This window comes from Paralichthys olivaceus, chromosome 1, assembly GCF_024713975.1.
Source record: "Paralichthys olivaceus isolate ysfri-2021 chromosome 1, ASM2471397v2, whole genome shotgun sequence".
NCBI lineage: Eukaryota > Metazoa > Chordata > Actinopteri > Pleuronectiformes > Paralichthyidae > Paralichthys > Paralichthys olivaceus.
Genome location: NC_091093.1, coordinates 3,601,611 through 3,617,455, shown reverse-complemented (window position 1 = coordinate 3,617,455; position 15,845 = coordinate 3,601,611). Strand labels below are relative to the sequence as shown.

Sequence of the window (15,845 nt, the reverse complement as noted above, 5' to 3'; positions counted from 1 at the left end):
ACATAGGCACACACTCGGCTTCACTCCATGCTGTGACTGCTGCTGATTTTACATAGAGCAAAACTAGTTTTCAAAAAAGTGCAAAAATGCGAACTGACATGAGGAAATTGTTGTATCCTGTGCTTTTGTGGTGTGCTTGATATGTGATGCCGTTACAGTAGCCGAGAGAAGGGGCTTGGCTTTGTGTCTGAGGGCAGGCAAATTAAGTTTTTAGGCTCTTCAGATTTTCCTTTCTCTTCTATGGCAGTTGTCTGAGCTTTGTGTGTGAACAGCTGACATCAGGTCTTAATTTGTAGACACTGAATAAAAAGAGCCTTTGTCTTAATGCCATTATCTTCACAAAGTTTCAGACTGAACCATTAAAACATTGGTGTTGTGTCCTATACTTACAGATGATGTTAGTAATGGTAAGGTGAAATGTTGCTGCATCATTCACTGGAACCTTAGAGATAAGCTTTCTTTGTTTTTTATTTTCTCTCTGTTGTGGTTTCTGAAGTGATATCAGCTGTTTCTTAGTTCTACACTGATAACCCGTCTGTCCATCAGCAAAGTTCCATTCTGGCACAAGTTAATTAAAAGAGAAACTGCTATGCTTAAGTCAAAGTGAAGCAGATGGTCAGAGCGTCTTTAACTTCAGTTATGTGACATATTTTCACATGGAAATGAATATGTGGGCAGGTTTTAAGAGATTTCAATCCTGCAGATGTGATGGTTTAATAAATTCAGCACATACGGAGCTGAAAGATGCAGATATGATACAGTCGAACTGTTCACATCCCTCCACACCTGCCTCCCCTGCCTTTTCAGACCTGAAGGAGGAGAGTTTAATGAATGAACCTTCACCGCCTACTATGACAGTGCCAATCAAATCACAAATCTCAACATGAGTCATCAAAAATCTTACAGGAAGATAGGAGGAATTTAAGGGTTATTTTTTATGCATATTTAGCACATGCAACAAGAAATATTATCACAATTAGCCCGTGTACTGAGACCTAAAACTTGGAAAATGTATTTTTCATTTCGCTACATCTTTAAAGAGTAGAGACTTCAGGCTGAGGCTGTGGCCACCAGAGGCTCACTTCTGGTGAGGACCCCCATGAGTCCCCCAGGTGGGAGGATGTTTGGTTGTGATGGGCGGATGAAGCCTTATCACGTCCCAGTCTGTGTCCACCCACCAGATCTATGAGCCACTGCTCTATGCTGTCTGTCCCATGCTGGCTCTAAATCTGCCGTGCTTATATCTGTAACCGAAACCTGCAATGAACTTGTAATAATGGGCAATTTTTCAACAATCTGTCAACAAACAGGAGCTGGAGAAAAAGAAACCTTTGTTCAGGAGAGCCACATTTTTGCTGCAGACAAACGTATCATTTTTATGTAATATTTTGTAATTATGAAAAATGACAATTGTACAACCCTCTGTTTTCCATGATTTGAAAGAGATAAAGTTCAAGTCATAATGAAAAACACTCAGCACAATCAGAGAAAATTCACATCCGTAGGCTCTGTTTTTCTCGGAAATCTTATCTTTTGCTGCAGGGGAGATCTGGGGGAGTAGCTGGAGGAATCCAAATCTTTAAAACTTCCTCCTTTTCACAGCAGACATTTGGTTTTCTCTTGAAATAAGATTATGGCTGTTGTCATTAACCTTTTTCCTGCCTACTGTTTATTTTAACAATCAAAAAAGATTCGGTGGATGTCTGAGTCATTAGTGTGAGAGTTTAGGTCTTTACAAAAACATGATTCTGACAAATAAAGTAAGCAGCCTCTATTGGATTCAACTGATTTATGTGCACAAACACACATCTACTTTTCAAATAACGGAAGTTAAAGGACTGCTTTTTTTGCAGTTGTTATGATAAATCATTTTACTTGAATTTTATGTGAGGCTGAAATTGAATATAATCCAGAATGAGAAAAAAACACCATCATTCTAAAAAGGTCTTGAAAGTACTTTAAGCATCAGTCAGTCAAACTGTTCGTCCCCTCACTGATTATCTGTATTGTGTTTTTATACAGCTGAATTCTTTATATAGCTGCTTTTGTTTTCTTATCAGTCTATGTCTAATGTAAGGAAGAAATAGTTTGGTGTTACTAGTGAATCCCAGATCAAATGTCAAAATGTCATACCAAAGTTGCTGCGTGATACACTCACATTAAACCTCTCTTCTGTTCCTCTCTGCAGTCAACTGTGTTGTAATGCAGCAGAGTTTAAGATACAGTTATTCTCATTTGCTTGTGTTTTCTGTCAGACATCGAAGTCAATTCAGAGAGAAAGTCCAACAGAGTCAGAATTTGAGATAAATCTTATTTTTAAAAACTAAGACTTCATACACTTTATCAAAACTCTTTTTTCCCCTTTTTTAACTTCACTCTCCTCTGTAAGTGCGTTAAGTAACCAAGCTTATCTTTCGACCCCTCTTCAGCCTGAGGCATCTGGACAGAGGGACTAGCTGAGGGAACAAAGGGCCTTTACTCCTTCCTGTCACCCAGTTCTTTCCAAATCTTAGTGAACACAAACCAAATGGTCTGTTTATATTTCCCTGTTTATTGGTGCTCTCAGCATGGTGGAGTTATAACAGTTTTTAAATAAGGCTTTGCTGAGAAGAAGCACAGATATACTGCACACACCATGAAGCTCTATTCTTCACGTTGCACTGCCATGGAAAACCTTCTGTGTCATAAGGGAATCAAAATGATCATGACTGGTTGATGCTCCTACTTGTCAGATAATTTACATTAAGTCAAACCTTTCTCACATACTGCTCTTAACATAATTGAGGATTCAGGATCATATTTCTTTCAATCAGCTGTACATGAAACATCACTGTCCAAATCTCAGTGAACACAAACCAAATGGTCTGTTCATATTTTCCTTTTATTGGTGCTCTGAGCATGGTGGAGTAGTAACAGCTCATATCCAGCGGCAGTGCTCTATCGAGGTGGTCATAATCTTATTGTGATTTACAACACCTCACCTGACCGAAGTCATCACAGTCTGATATCTGATTTATTTTCATATAGACTATCAGACAAAGCTGTATTAAACTGCCAGATGTTTGAACAGGGTTTGGCAGGATGTTCAGAGTGACAGTGATGTTCTCACATTATATTAAACAAGTCAAGTTATCCCTCTGAACTACATTGACGGATTGCAAATGTGCAAGCTTTTCTGCAGACACTAGATATAAAAAGAGACAATGTAATACTAAGTTACTCTCAGACTGACCCTGGTTCCTGGTGTACAGCTGCAGGTACTAACATTTGTACAGACATCTTCATCTAGCAGACTTGACGACTTTCAGGGGGTACCCCCTCATTTGGAGAACAAGTCTACATCTTTGTAGTACCATCAGTTCTCAAGGATAAACAGAATCCGTCAATATATTAGTCTCTGAATATTTTCCCTAAACTGTCGTTGGTACTGAGCCCAGACCTTGATTTGTTTAAGATAAGATATAACTACCTGAAATTGCCTCATACATATGGTTTCCTAAAAGGGCTGGCCACTGATATCAGCCAAATGAGATGGACATTTAGAATTTAATGAAAAATCATGTCCCCCAGTGCAACATTTTGGCCTATTTGTTTTTAATAGTCTCTGGGCAACCATTGGACATATCTGGCTTTTGATACAGACATAGTACTTATGTACTTAATGAATTGTTTTTGGTCACTGAGCATAAGTTGATGAGAAAGAAAATTCAATATCCCCGGTCTTCCACTGAAAGGTTTTGAAAAAGACCCTGAGTCGTTTTTTGTTTAAGTCCCTGGCTACCCAGACTGTTGTAACGTCTCTGTGAGTCTTCATACAAGGCACACATCCGTTACATTAACTAACACAACATACAATATCTTACAGTCTTAACATCTTAATGTAGCGAATATAATGTACAAAGGTTAATGTTTAAAAGTCTTAGGCTGCAGTCTGATACATTTATAGGCCAAATGATCTAAATTACATTTGTTAAATCACTACATAATTTAAGATCTAAATTCCTACATACGCAACACACATAACTGGGAAAGTTGAGGGTTAAGGTACAGGAAACAATCCCTCACTTAAAATAAACAGAGGTTTGCCAGTTAAGAAACAGTGGAGTGTATATCTGTTGGAGGAGGGGGTGGTGTTACTCAGTTTCCCGGAAGACATTTCTCCAGCTGGTCTATAAACTGGGGATCACTGCCAAGGGGTTGAATCTTCGCGACCAGTGGTGATCCAACATGACTGCGGAGAGAAGGAAATCAATAGTAAATTCAGCTGTCAAAGGTTTTATACACTAACATAAAACAATAACGATGTTTTCCTCTGAGAACTTGTGCTACTCAACACTGTGATTTTCCTCTGGGCTATTTTATTATGCTGCCGGTCAACAGCAGTAGTCACCAGCAGCAGTCACCAGCAGCACATCTAAACTGGAACAGACAAAGCAACACAGAGAATGGAGAGGTAGATGGGTGCAGTTCAGGCAGTGTAGTGCTGCAGGATGTTCGATAAAGTGAGTAAGTGTATACCTGTGGTTGTGCTGCAGTGAACTGACAGGAACATGTCAGTGCTTGTGTCATATCCCTAACGGCATTTCTCTTGAACATCACCACAACCTGCCTGCCCACACCGCGGCTTTGTTTTAAAAAAGAGATTTGGAAAAGAAAACCATCTGTCAGTATGTTTTTTTTTTTTATTTATACCAACTACAAAACAGGGAAGTAATGTAGGTTTTCATAAGCATACTGGGAATGAAACAATTGCATTTCTCTACGACGTTTTTTGTATTTTTGTGCTGAATGAAGGGAAATCAGAAGCTGCAGCTTTCTGAATCTCAGAGGAGATACAAATATTTTCAGTTCAAAATAATAAAAAAATATTTTTACCTTCTGGCCAGTTACATTGAATCTCTCAGTGTGAGACACTTGATTTGTGCTCTCATATCTTGCCTGTTGTCTTTCCAATATCCTGACCTAGGTCTGTTCGAACTGCACCATGTTTTTATTTTGTTTGGTTTGGTTCATCAAATTCAGGCCTCAGCCTCCAATATCTCCTCTATTCTCATACTGCCCACAATCATTTCAACAAAATCTCTCTTCTCACCGTAGGCTTTACGCTGTCTTTTAATAGACATTAGATTTCTCCATCTATTTCAAAATAATTTGACCCTGCTTGTTTATTCCACGATTTAAACCGGATTGGCCACGCTGTCTTTAAAATTACTGGACAACTAAAGCATTTCTGTGAAATTAAAGCCTAGAACCACAAGATCTCTTGTTTGTGTTACAAAATGTCACTGAACATATAAAAATACATTTTGTAGTTTAACACAAACAGACATGAAAACAACATTTGGAACAGTTCTAAAGTAAATAAAGTCTGTAATTGCTTTGTGCTAAAACCATGCAGTTTAAGAGAACAGAATTTTTTTAACGAGGGTTTGCAAAGAAGAAGCACAAATATACTGTACACACCATGAAGCTCTATTCTTCATCATTTATTTCATGTTGCACTGCCATGTGTCATAAGGGAATCAAACTGATCATGACTGGTTAATGCTTCTACTTTTAGAACATTTAAGTCAAACCTTTCTTAACTTCCTAACATCCTCCCACATCACACCTTTTCATTGTGGGGCCACATTCACTCAGTCATTTGCTCTACATGGGTACGCTGAGAAGATCTGTCATCTCCACTCTGACCTGCTCTCACTTGAAGTAATAAACACTCATCACTATCACCTGATCAGTACATGAAGTAACTTAGTGTTTGTTTGATTCCAGAGTTTAACAGGCTGCATTTAAACATCATGAAAAATGAGTCATCCACATAATGTGTCCACCTTTTTTTCCCTGTTAAAGGTTTTTTTTTGTGTGTGGGCAAGTTTTTCCTCACTCGAACCGAGGGTCTAAGGACAGAGGGTATCACTCCCTGTACAGATTGTAAAGCCCTCTGAGGCAAAATGTGTTTTGTGAATTTGGGCTATACAAATAAAATTTGATTTGATTTGATTTGATTTGATAATGTGTGTGCTTAGTGCAACTTGACACTTGACACACACACAGTCAGGACTCAGTGTTTAAGTGATCGGAGTGACAGATTCATGATTCATGATGACACCATTGATTAATAACTAAACACATGATCTAAATCATCACAATAAAAAACAGAACAAATGAACGTGAACTCGTTCATTTTCATCTGTATGAACTGAATTAGTTCTTTTTAAGTGTGAACTGACACAGCACTTCTCATCAGTCTGTTTACACCCTGAATCACTTCCATGGACATGCTCATGGAATAGTCCATTGTAGAGGGGACTGAGGGGGGTTGCTGAGACACTAGTTACTAATAAATTATAGGCATTCTGATGCCATTTTAGGGTATGGTATGGAATGATTAAATAACGAAAAGTAAAAAATAAATCTTCACCATAAGTTTATCAGGTGTTTTATGGGGCCCCTGGTATTTCGGGGCAATTGCCGACCTTTGCCTATTGGTTAGGTACACCTCTGCCTCTAGGTCCCTGGTTCTACTCTCAGCCAGCAGAACCATTTATTTTCTTTCATTCCCCTACGCTGTCGCCACATTAGCATGATCAGTTTATTCATGTACTACCAAGAATCTGTACATTCAGATTTGATTTGGTGCACTTCTGATTTTGATGTAGAGCTCAGCTTGACAGTCTAAATGAACAGCTCTCTGTGGACTGTACAGTCTCACTCACCACCAGTCCATAGGTAACATGGCTAATGGTGATGAAGTCATCTGGTGTCATGATGCTGTTGGTTGTACAACCTCATCCCATCAGACAGATCAATACCAGACCTATTGTTGAGCTGCCTCATGTGTAAAAGCTTTTCCTTGAGTTGAGAAATTAGTTTGGACAGACCACCGTCGTTTACAGAGCTACAAATTACAGCAGTATAATGCTGTCTCCAATTAGATTTGCATGGCCCGTTCAGAGGCAGGCACAGCCTATTGTCCCGCAGATTAAACCCAGCCAGAGTGGCAGCCATGCTGCTCTTCTGCTCTCACCCTCTGCTTGCACTGAGCCTTAGGCTTCAATTCCACTGCTCTTACATACCCCCCTAACTGCAACAGTATGTACATGCACACATGCACATCGTCTGTTGTGTTGGTGGGTGTCTGCCAGTCTGACCGCAGCATCATATAACACTGGCTGAACACTGCTTGTTCTTGATGTACACATTTTTTTCTTTTTTGCAGACAAAGAAACACACTCGGAATATCCGTAATTTTTAATCTTGTCTTTTAGAAACCAAATATAGCAAGCATTCTGTTATAAATGTGTTGTCCTGACACACAAGCCAAATATAACCCTGATGACATCACAATAACATCATCAGGGTCAAAAGTCCTCCAACAAAGATATTACACAAGTGTTTTCACAGGCTGAGTGGTACTAACCATTCCCCGTAAACAGATCTGGATGTCTGAGATTATTGGAGTGCCTGGACATTACAAGTAAAGGTAAACATTCAAGACATTCATTCTGTCACTTAATGACAACATAATGTAATTTTGAGACAAATCGATTGAGACTTTTTCATTGATCCCACCAAGCAAGTCTTTTTCTATACTTGGCAATACACTAAAAGTGTTATTAAGTTGGAGGAATAACAACTCTCACCTTGTATTGCATGTGAATGACAGTTAGAGCACTTAAGACTTGGATAGATAATAGATTTTTTTTAAAGTTTGTGGACTCCATTAGTAAGAAAACACCCAGGCAGCACACTCAGAATTCTGTTATGTAGTTGTTGTGGCACATCTTACTTGAATACTGAGGAGTACATTGAAAGAAAACTTTGAAGTTGAACTTAACAGTGGCGAGGAAGTACTCAGGGAGCCAATCCCAGTCACAGATCATCTTTCCTGTGTCTAATATGTATTAAATAGTAAAGCAAGATGGTCTCTGGTTTTTGGTTTCCTCCAGCAGGTTGTCCTGAGTGAGTCTTGAGGGTTGCCAGACTGAGGAGCGATTCTCTGTAGAGAATGAGTTTCAATGCATGTGTTTATGGTGTGAAGCAGTGTTTATTTAGGGCCTGAACCCCTGCAGGATAATGGTATCATTTCACCAAAGTAATCACAGCACAGACTCTTGTTGTGTTCATTGGTTTGGCTTGTCCCTTCACTTCAGATAACTTTGTCATTTGCTGTGTTATTGGTTTGATAATACTGTTTCTCCTGCTTGTTTTGATTATTGTGTTTGTATTGACTCAGTTAAAAGAATGGTTTACGTAATAGGGTAGTGGAGACATATGGTGGTGGATTATTTTATTACCAAACTGAAAACACATGTAGATCTGCAGTGTCTGGGGTCCTTCCTGATTCTGTCCATGGTTGACTCAAATATAATTCATTATACAGTGCTTATTAAAAGTGAGTTCAGTTCTGAGGTTGAGATCTTAAAGTAGCCATTCTGCTTATCACCCCAGGCTCCAGCTTCCAACTTGTTACTTACCTTTGTCTTTCTTTTGTTAGAGAACCATTTTAGTTTCTGTGGTGAGGTGAATGACTGTGAAGAAATTGTGCTAATGAGTCTTAGGCTGCAGCGGTGACCGCAGATGTGGAGGTCATATAATTAGGAGGCTTGCTAACGACGGCTAAGCCACAGGAGGGAGATAAACATCCTTCCCAGTTGGGTGTCAGCTGATGACCACTGGTGTTAACCTGCTGGATACAGTCTGAACCGGCACATAGCGCCTCCCCCGCATCACTATCAGCTGCACTGCCTGGGAAAATACTGTGGGAAGGGCACAGAAACACTGTCAACCTTTGTCATATGAATAAAAGAAATTCAGGCGGAGGCAGGCAGCAGCTGGAAGCACATGTGAAAGGCATCAGATAAACGTAAAGAATGCAGCAGCACAAGGTTAAACTTGCACAAACGAACGAACAAATGTGTGACACGTTTTCAAATGATATTATCTTTAGAGTTAATGAATACTTCTACTACTGTTTATCACCAATTATTATCTCAATCATTTTCTGTTATGCTCAGTATCAGTTGAATTAACCTCGAAAAATTGCAAACTAGTCAGATCAGTGAAAAAATTCACATCCCTCGCACAAGCACAGTAATAATCCAACAGTCTATATATTTTCAGGGTGTATTCCCATAGCAGCTGCTTGAATGAATATATGAATATACAGCAAAGTAATTTACATACTTACAGCACTTGAGCAAACAGGTATTAAGTCCTAAACTACAGTATTTTCCCCTCATTCAGTGCTTGTGTCAGATAATCTAAAAGGCAGCAGAAGTTGCTATAAAGAAATGTGACAAATGGTGAGAGGATTCCCACGCACTCAAGGCTCCCCTGACTTCATTGTTAAAATTTAAAAATCCATCAGTGATACAGCCTATGAAGTCAGAAAAAAAGAACCTCTTTTTCTTCACCATCATAACATTAACATCAAATGCCAAATAGCACGGCAGCAGGCAGCTCTTTCTATAAATCATATCTGGATGAAGCCATGAGCAGCATTGATATAAAAGTCATGTGTGAATGACAAAATGCTATCTGACTCTATCAGATAGATGACGCTGCCAAAAGTTGTGTATTCCTTGACTAAAAATGTGTCCACACAGATACTGTCTGATAAACCTGCAGGTTTCTGTTGAAAGGAATACCACAGTGGGATTGTTGATAGTTATGCACATGCTGTAGCCTGGTTTTTGAAGTTAAGGCTGACCCCCTCACCTCTGTAGGCACAGCTCAGCTCAGTGACTTCCATCAATGACAAGGTTACAGTGTGTTTTGACTGGCAGGCTGGCGTCCCACAGGTACAGAGGGACACAGGTTTAAGCCATGGAAAAGCAAAGAGTTACTCTGGCAGTTCCTGCAATCCTATTCGGCTTCAGGTATCATTTTCCATAGCTCTTAGGCACGTCCTGTCTTATTCCTCGTATTGCTTTTCCCTGGGGATCAGGCTTGTGGCTGCATTCCAGAACCTTCCTCTCAAATTAGACTCTCTAGGGGCTGCAGCCGTTCTGATGCTCCCTTCATTTGGAGGCAACGACACAAACCCTGCATTCTTGACCACTGTTTAGATCCTGCCAGCAGCTCCCAAACAGCTGTCCCTGTGTTCACACTTTCAGCCTCCTGCAATTTGAGGAACAGTAGGTTTGTGAAGCTCCAGCCGGTCAGCCGTAAACACTCACACACTCACTTGTTGTCAGCATCCGCCTGCAGTGAGTGCTGTCCAACACACTCTTAATTTAGAGTTTACATCAGCAGAATACATGAGAATATTAGTTAGCATGTTGTTTACATGCACATAAGCCCACATTGTGCATTGTGTTAGGTTAGAGATGCACTGATATGGAATTCCAGGCCAGATAACAATAACTGATCCCACAAATGCAAACATTTTAAAGAGGAGAATACATTTTAGAGTTTCTTCAACACCATAAGGTTATGGAATATATACTTTTTTTTTAATTTGATTGTAATAACCTTAGTTTTTTTTCTTCAATAATGTAAATAAATGCTACTACCTCCCTGTTGAAAAGCCTGTATAAGTAATCTTTTTTAACACTGTTAGAATAATGAGGGGTTACCCTTAAGACACTTAAGTCCATTCAGAAGAGAATGTGTGAGTGTTTTACAGTAAGGTGGCCAACAGCCTTGTGTCATCATTCATCCTTTTCTCTTTCCTCCCTCCTGCTGCTGATGTGAAGAGACTGGACAGGTTAGCAGGGATGGATCGATCTCAGGCTCAAAGTTGACAAGAATTCAGCTCATTTTATGAAGAAAAGCCATGTGATTCTTACAAATTTCACTTGTTCATGTAGCAGCTTGATCTGACATGCTAAATGAGTGTGCAATACAAACCAGCTATGGATGAAGAGAGTTTTGCCTGCAGGCAAATTGGTTGCGTTTGTGCAAGTTGATATTGTGGTTGTTTAATAAGTTGTTCATGTTGCCTTCCTTCCTTACTTCCTTACTTTATTGCACTTTAAGACACCTAGCATATCCATCACTGACTCAAGTTCTGACAGCAACACAAAGAGGAAGGGGGAGCAAAGGCCAAGATGAAAATATAGAGTCTTTATGAAATGTCATGAAGTATGTTCAAAGCTGTTCGGGCTGACTGCACAAAAACATCTTGAACCTCCATTGTTCCAAATGTACATGAAGCTAACACTAGTGTCCCCTGTCTCCACAGATGCAGCAGCTGTTCTATGAGAACTATGAACCAAACAAGAAGGGTTACATACGAGATCTCCACAACAGCAAGATCCATCGCGCCATCACCCTCCACCCCAACAAGAACCCTCCCTACCAGTATCGCTTACACAGCTACATGCTCAGCCGCAAGATTGCAGACCTGCGCCACCGAACCATTGAGCTCCACAGGGAGATCGTCCAGATGGGACGCTACGGAGCAGCTGAGCCCAGCAGAGATGACCTCCAGCTCGGCATGCCGCCCTCATTTATGCGCTTCCACCCACGACAAAGAGAGGAGGTTTTGGAGTGGGAGTTCCTGACAGGGAAGTACTTGTACTCAGCATCTGATGGTCAGCCACCACGCCGTGGGATGGATTCCTCCCAAAGACAGGCCCTGGACGACATCATCATGCAAGTGATGGAGATGATCAACGCCAATGCCAAGACACGGGGCCGGGTCATTGATTTCAAAGAAATCCAGTATGGCTACCGGAGGGTCAACCCCTTGTATGGGGCAGAGTATGTGCTAGATCTGCTGCTGTTGTACAAGAAGCACAAAGGAAAGACCATGACTGTTCCTGTGAGGAGGCACGCCTACCTGCAGCAGACCTTCAGCCAGATCCAGTTCAGAGAGGAGGAGGAGATGGATGCCAGAGCTCTGGCCAGCCACATTAACAAGGACTCAGACTCCCTCTCATTTCTGTCCAATTCCCTCAAAATGCTGGTGCCCTTTAAACTTGCCACTTCTGGCCAGGACCAGAGGGAACCAAAAGAGAAGAAAGTGAGCATCTTGGTACCTCTGTCGGGACGTTATGACATCTTTGTACGCTTCATGGCCAACTTTGAAAGAGTTTGCCTGATCCCCAACCAGAACGTCAAGCTACTGATTCTGCTCTTCAGCACAGACAACAACACAGAGCGGGTGAAGCAGGTGGAGCTCATGAGGGAGTATCACATGAAGTATCCCCGAGCCGAGATGGAGATAAAACCTGTAACCGGCTCTTTTTCTAGGGCTCTGGCTTTGGAAGTGGGTTCCTTACATTTCTCCAATGATTCGCTGCTCTTCTACTGTGATGTGGACCTGCTCTTCACCAGCGACTTCCTCAAGCGATGTCGGGCCAACACCGCCCTGGGCGAGCAGACCTACTTCCCCATCATCTTCAGCCAGTACGACCCTAAAGTGGTGTATGCTGGAAAGGTCCCCAGCAACAACCACTACGTCTTCACATCCAAGACAGGCCTGTGGAGGAACTACGGCTTTGGGATCGTTTGCGTCTACAAGGGAGACTTGGTCAAAGCAGGAGGCTTTGATACCTCCATACAGGGGTGGGGATTGGAGGACGTGGACCTTTTTAACAAATTTGTCCAGTCAGGGATTAAGTTGTTCAGAAGTACAGACACAGGGATAGTACACGTCCACCACCCGGTTGTATGTGACCCCAACTTGGAGGCGAAGCAATATAAGATGTGCCTGGGCTCCAAAGCCTCATCACACGGCTCCACCCAGCAGCTGGCAGAACTCTGGCTGGACAAGAACGACCTCAGCTTCAGGAGACTGGCCAGCAATAACGGCTCAGTTAGGACTGTGTGAAGAATAAGAGTCCTATAAACTGATGGTGAATATTCTCTGTGCTGATGTCCTCCTCTTCTTAGTGGTGTTTTCACTACCTAATTTATTTTTTACTGAAATGGAAAGACTTAACATGGACATCTTTTGAATTTTTTTTTTTTAAGAAAATGAACAGAAACGCCACAACGAACAATTCATAGAGGGAGTCTGGGCCCTTGTATGGAACACAGGCTTTGATTGTTGATTGAAGGAATATTAACTGATATTCTTGTATGAGCCTGATTACACAGGGGGCCAGAGGCTCTTCCAGCCTGTTACATGTTATCTGTCAGGGCAATGGGAGAAGCGGAGGCAGGGCTCATCAATGTGTACCTCAGTGAAGTGCACTGCCAGGGCGATAAATATTCCATTGTTTCTTGTTTGCAGAAAAACAGATGAACGTGTGTCCATGAACTTTCAGACCAGCAGTGCTCGAAAAAATGACTCAACTCTTGATTGTGAATGTTTACAAAAGACTGACTCCAAACATTTCATCAATGAAAAGTCCAATTACAGCTATGTGAGTTATTACTAAGGGCCATTTTATTCGATTCCTTTGATTTACAATGGTTTTCTCTTCCATCTGCTTTTAAAGTTTCGATAATACAACATAACACTGTTACTGTTTTTGTATTTTTCTTTATTATTAATTTCTGTGAACCCAACTGCTGGATTTGATATCTACAATTCATCTTTTGCTGTCTAATTTATTGAATTTTGCGGGCTCCATTTTCTACTCTCTGACTGTTTAAATATGTATATTCGAAAGATTGTATAACCATGTCAGCTGTGGGATAGTTTTTTATTTCATGTTCCTTTTCCTAAACTCATCATCACCAAAGAGTTTTTGCACAGTTTGCTTTAGGTGTCATGTTGCCTGTGTGTGCATGTGTTTGTGTGTGTGTGCGTCTGTGTGAGTGTGGGCGGCTGGGTGGTGTTTTGCAGGCACAAACATGAAACTGGCTGTATAATGGAGAGTAAACAAAAGCTCTAACTTGCCCAGGCCCTTTTGATGGCTGAAGCGGGAACCAGTCTGTCCTTTAATCCAGTGGGTTAAAATGGGAGCAGCACTCTGGTTGGCCAGCTCATGTCACACATCGCTGTCTCTCTATATAAATGACTTTTTATTTTATTTTTGAATAATAATAAAAAAGATGTGTTGTGGCTGGTCCCAGTCTACAAAGGTGTAACGTCAGAGCTGATTCCATGAGCTGCAATATACAAATCCCACGGTCTGGTGCTGTGTTGCAGGTATGAGGGTGGTAACTTTTCCTTGTGACAGACCTGATTCACTGTCCCGTTCGTGCCTGCGTTGCTTACGGGCAGGTACTGTACGTTGTAGCACTCCATCAGGTCAATGCTCCTTTTTCAGCATTACAACAAGAAGAAAGGCTGATTTTTAAGACTGAAGTAACAGGATCAATGACTGTGCTGTCATCTTATTTTGTTTTTTTCTTTGACTTTTGTAATATTTGTTCTTTCAACCCTGTCCCACTGGACAATGTTTTCTATTTAAGAAATAAAATGGGGAGAAAAGTATCAACATCGGCTGCTTTTGTGGTAATTTTTTTTTTTCATTCTCAGTTATCACCTGCCAGGATGATGGTCACAAACAAAAAAAGAATAATGTGAAGGAGAGTTCATACAGACAGCAATGAAAACCACAGTGCTAAGAGAATGCAATTGCACTTGGCTTTTTTTAACCAACTTTATTTATAACATATGGAGTATAATTACAGTATCAAACCCAACCCTACAGTTCATGTAAGGTTTCCTGTTAAACAGAATCACACCTAACAAAGGCAGTATTCTATCATTAGTTCCACAGAGAAAGTAACAACAAAATAGACACGGCTGAAAGTAAAAACAAAACACTGGACTGAAATGTTGAAAATATATATAACGTAACAAATATACCAGGGGAGGCAGTTAAGCTATTAAAGAAATGATTAAACAAAAAGAATTAATTGAGCAATTGGCCAGATCAAATATCAAATATTTTCCTGTTGTTTTAAGCTTAAGAAATAAATTTTTAGTTCATTCCCCAATGAGGGGGCTTTAATGGCATGTTGTATTTTGTTATGATGATAATATTGCTAATTATAAATTCCTTGACAGATTGTAAAGAGAGGAGAAAGACTTGGAGCTTGTTCAATCAAGGAAAAAATTCCTTAAATGTAAGATTGTGTCCCAAGGAACAAAAGAAGAGAGTTGCTGTTTCTACCTTTACATGAACTACTGGAACTCAAATGATCTCCTCCCCCTTGTAAAGGATGGTCCATTGTTCCCTATGCTTAAGGAGATAAGAAAGGAAGCACTGCAGTTCCTCTCCTCGGCATGTCGAGAATTCATTGAGCTCTTATCAAATACTTCTGGGTCATTTCACTCAGTTAGGAACCCAACTGAGCATAAACAATGATTCGACCACAGCCCAGGGGTAAGTGCAGGAGACGTCTCAGGACCTTTATCGTGATGGAGGGACAGGTGCATATTAAATGAGGTAGAGGAGGGGTGGGAGCCCCTGAGTTCCTGTTCAGACCTGGTGTTAACATTCATCCAGACAGATCTGATCACAAGTGTTAGCTTTGTGTATGTGGGGCCTAGAGCAGTTGCTCACTTTACTTTGCTAGAATTCCGGCCTCGGGGACATTCCTGCACTGGTACTCTTAGCTCCCAAACACTCCCCAGTATTTAAGGTTGTGCAATTAATTGCAACAATAATCATAATACGGCATCAGAAAGGGTTGTGACACTATGTTACAATTAAAACTGAGAACAGTGATTTATAAATGATCTTTGACCTGTATTACAATAAAATCATTACAGAAGCACATTATTTGATGTTTGACTTTTTGTTTTAGTTTTTTCAAAATAAACAACAATTTTGATTCTTGCAACATATTTCAAAAAAAGTTGGGACAGTAAGATGTCCAACAGTACGGGGTTTCTCTTTTGTGGCCAAGTCGGGATGCACGCATGTCAGCCCAGCACCCCCACCCTCTTCTTCCACAGCCATGCCTTTGTAATGTGTGCAGAATGTGGTTTT

The 15,845-nt window shown here is 40.7% G+C and overlaps 1 protein-coding gene across 1 annotated transcript in view; it reads left to right on the top strand.

Moving 5' to 3' along the window:
- Positions 1 to 14,342, top strand: part of chsy1 (chondroitin sulfate synthase 1) — a 55,789-nt gene extending 41,447 nt beyond the window's left edge. The window contains exon 3 of the mRNA XM_020080250.2: positions 11,189 to 14,342. Coding sequence (XP_019935809.1) covers positions 11,189 to 12,781 — 1,593 coding nt within the window. The 3' untranslated portion in view covers positions 12,782 to 14,342. The remainder of the gene's footprint in view (positions 1 to 11,188) is intronic.
- The last annotated feature ends 1,503 nt before the right edge of the window (positions 14,343 to 15,845 follow it).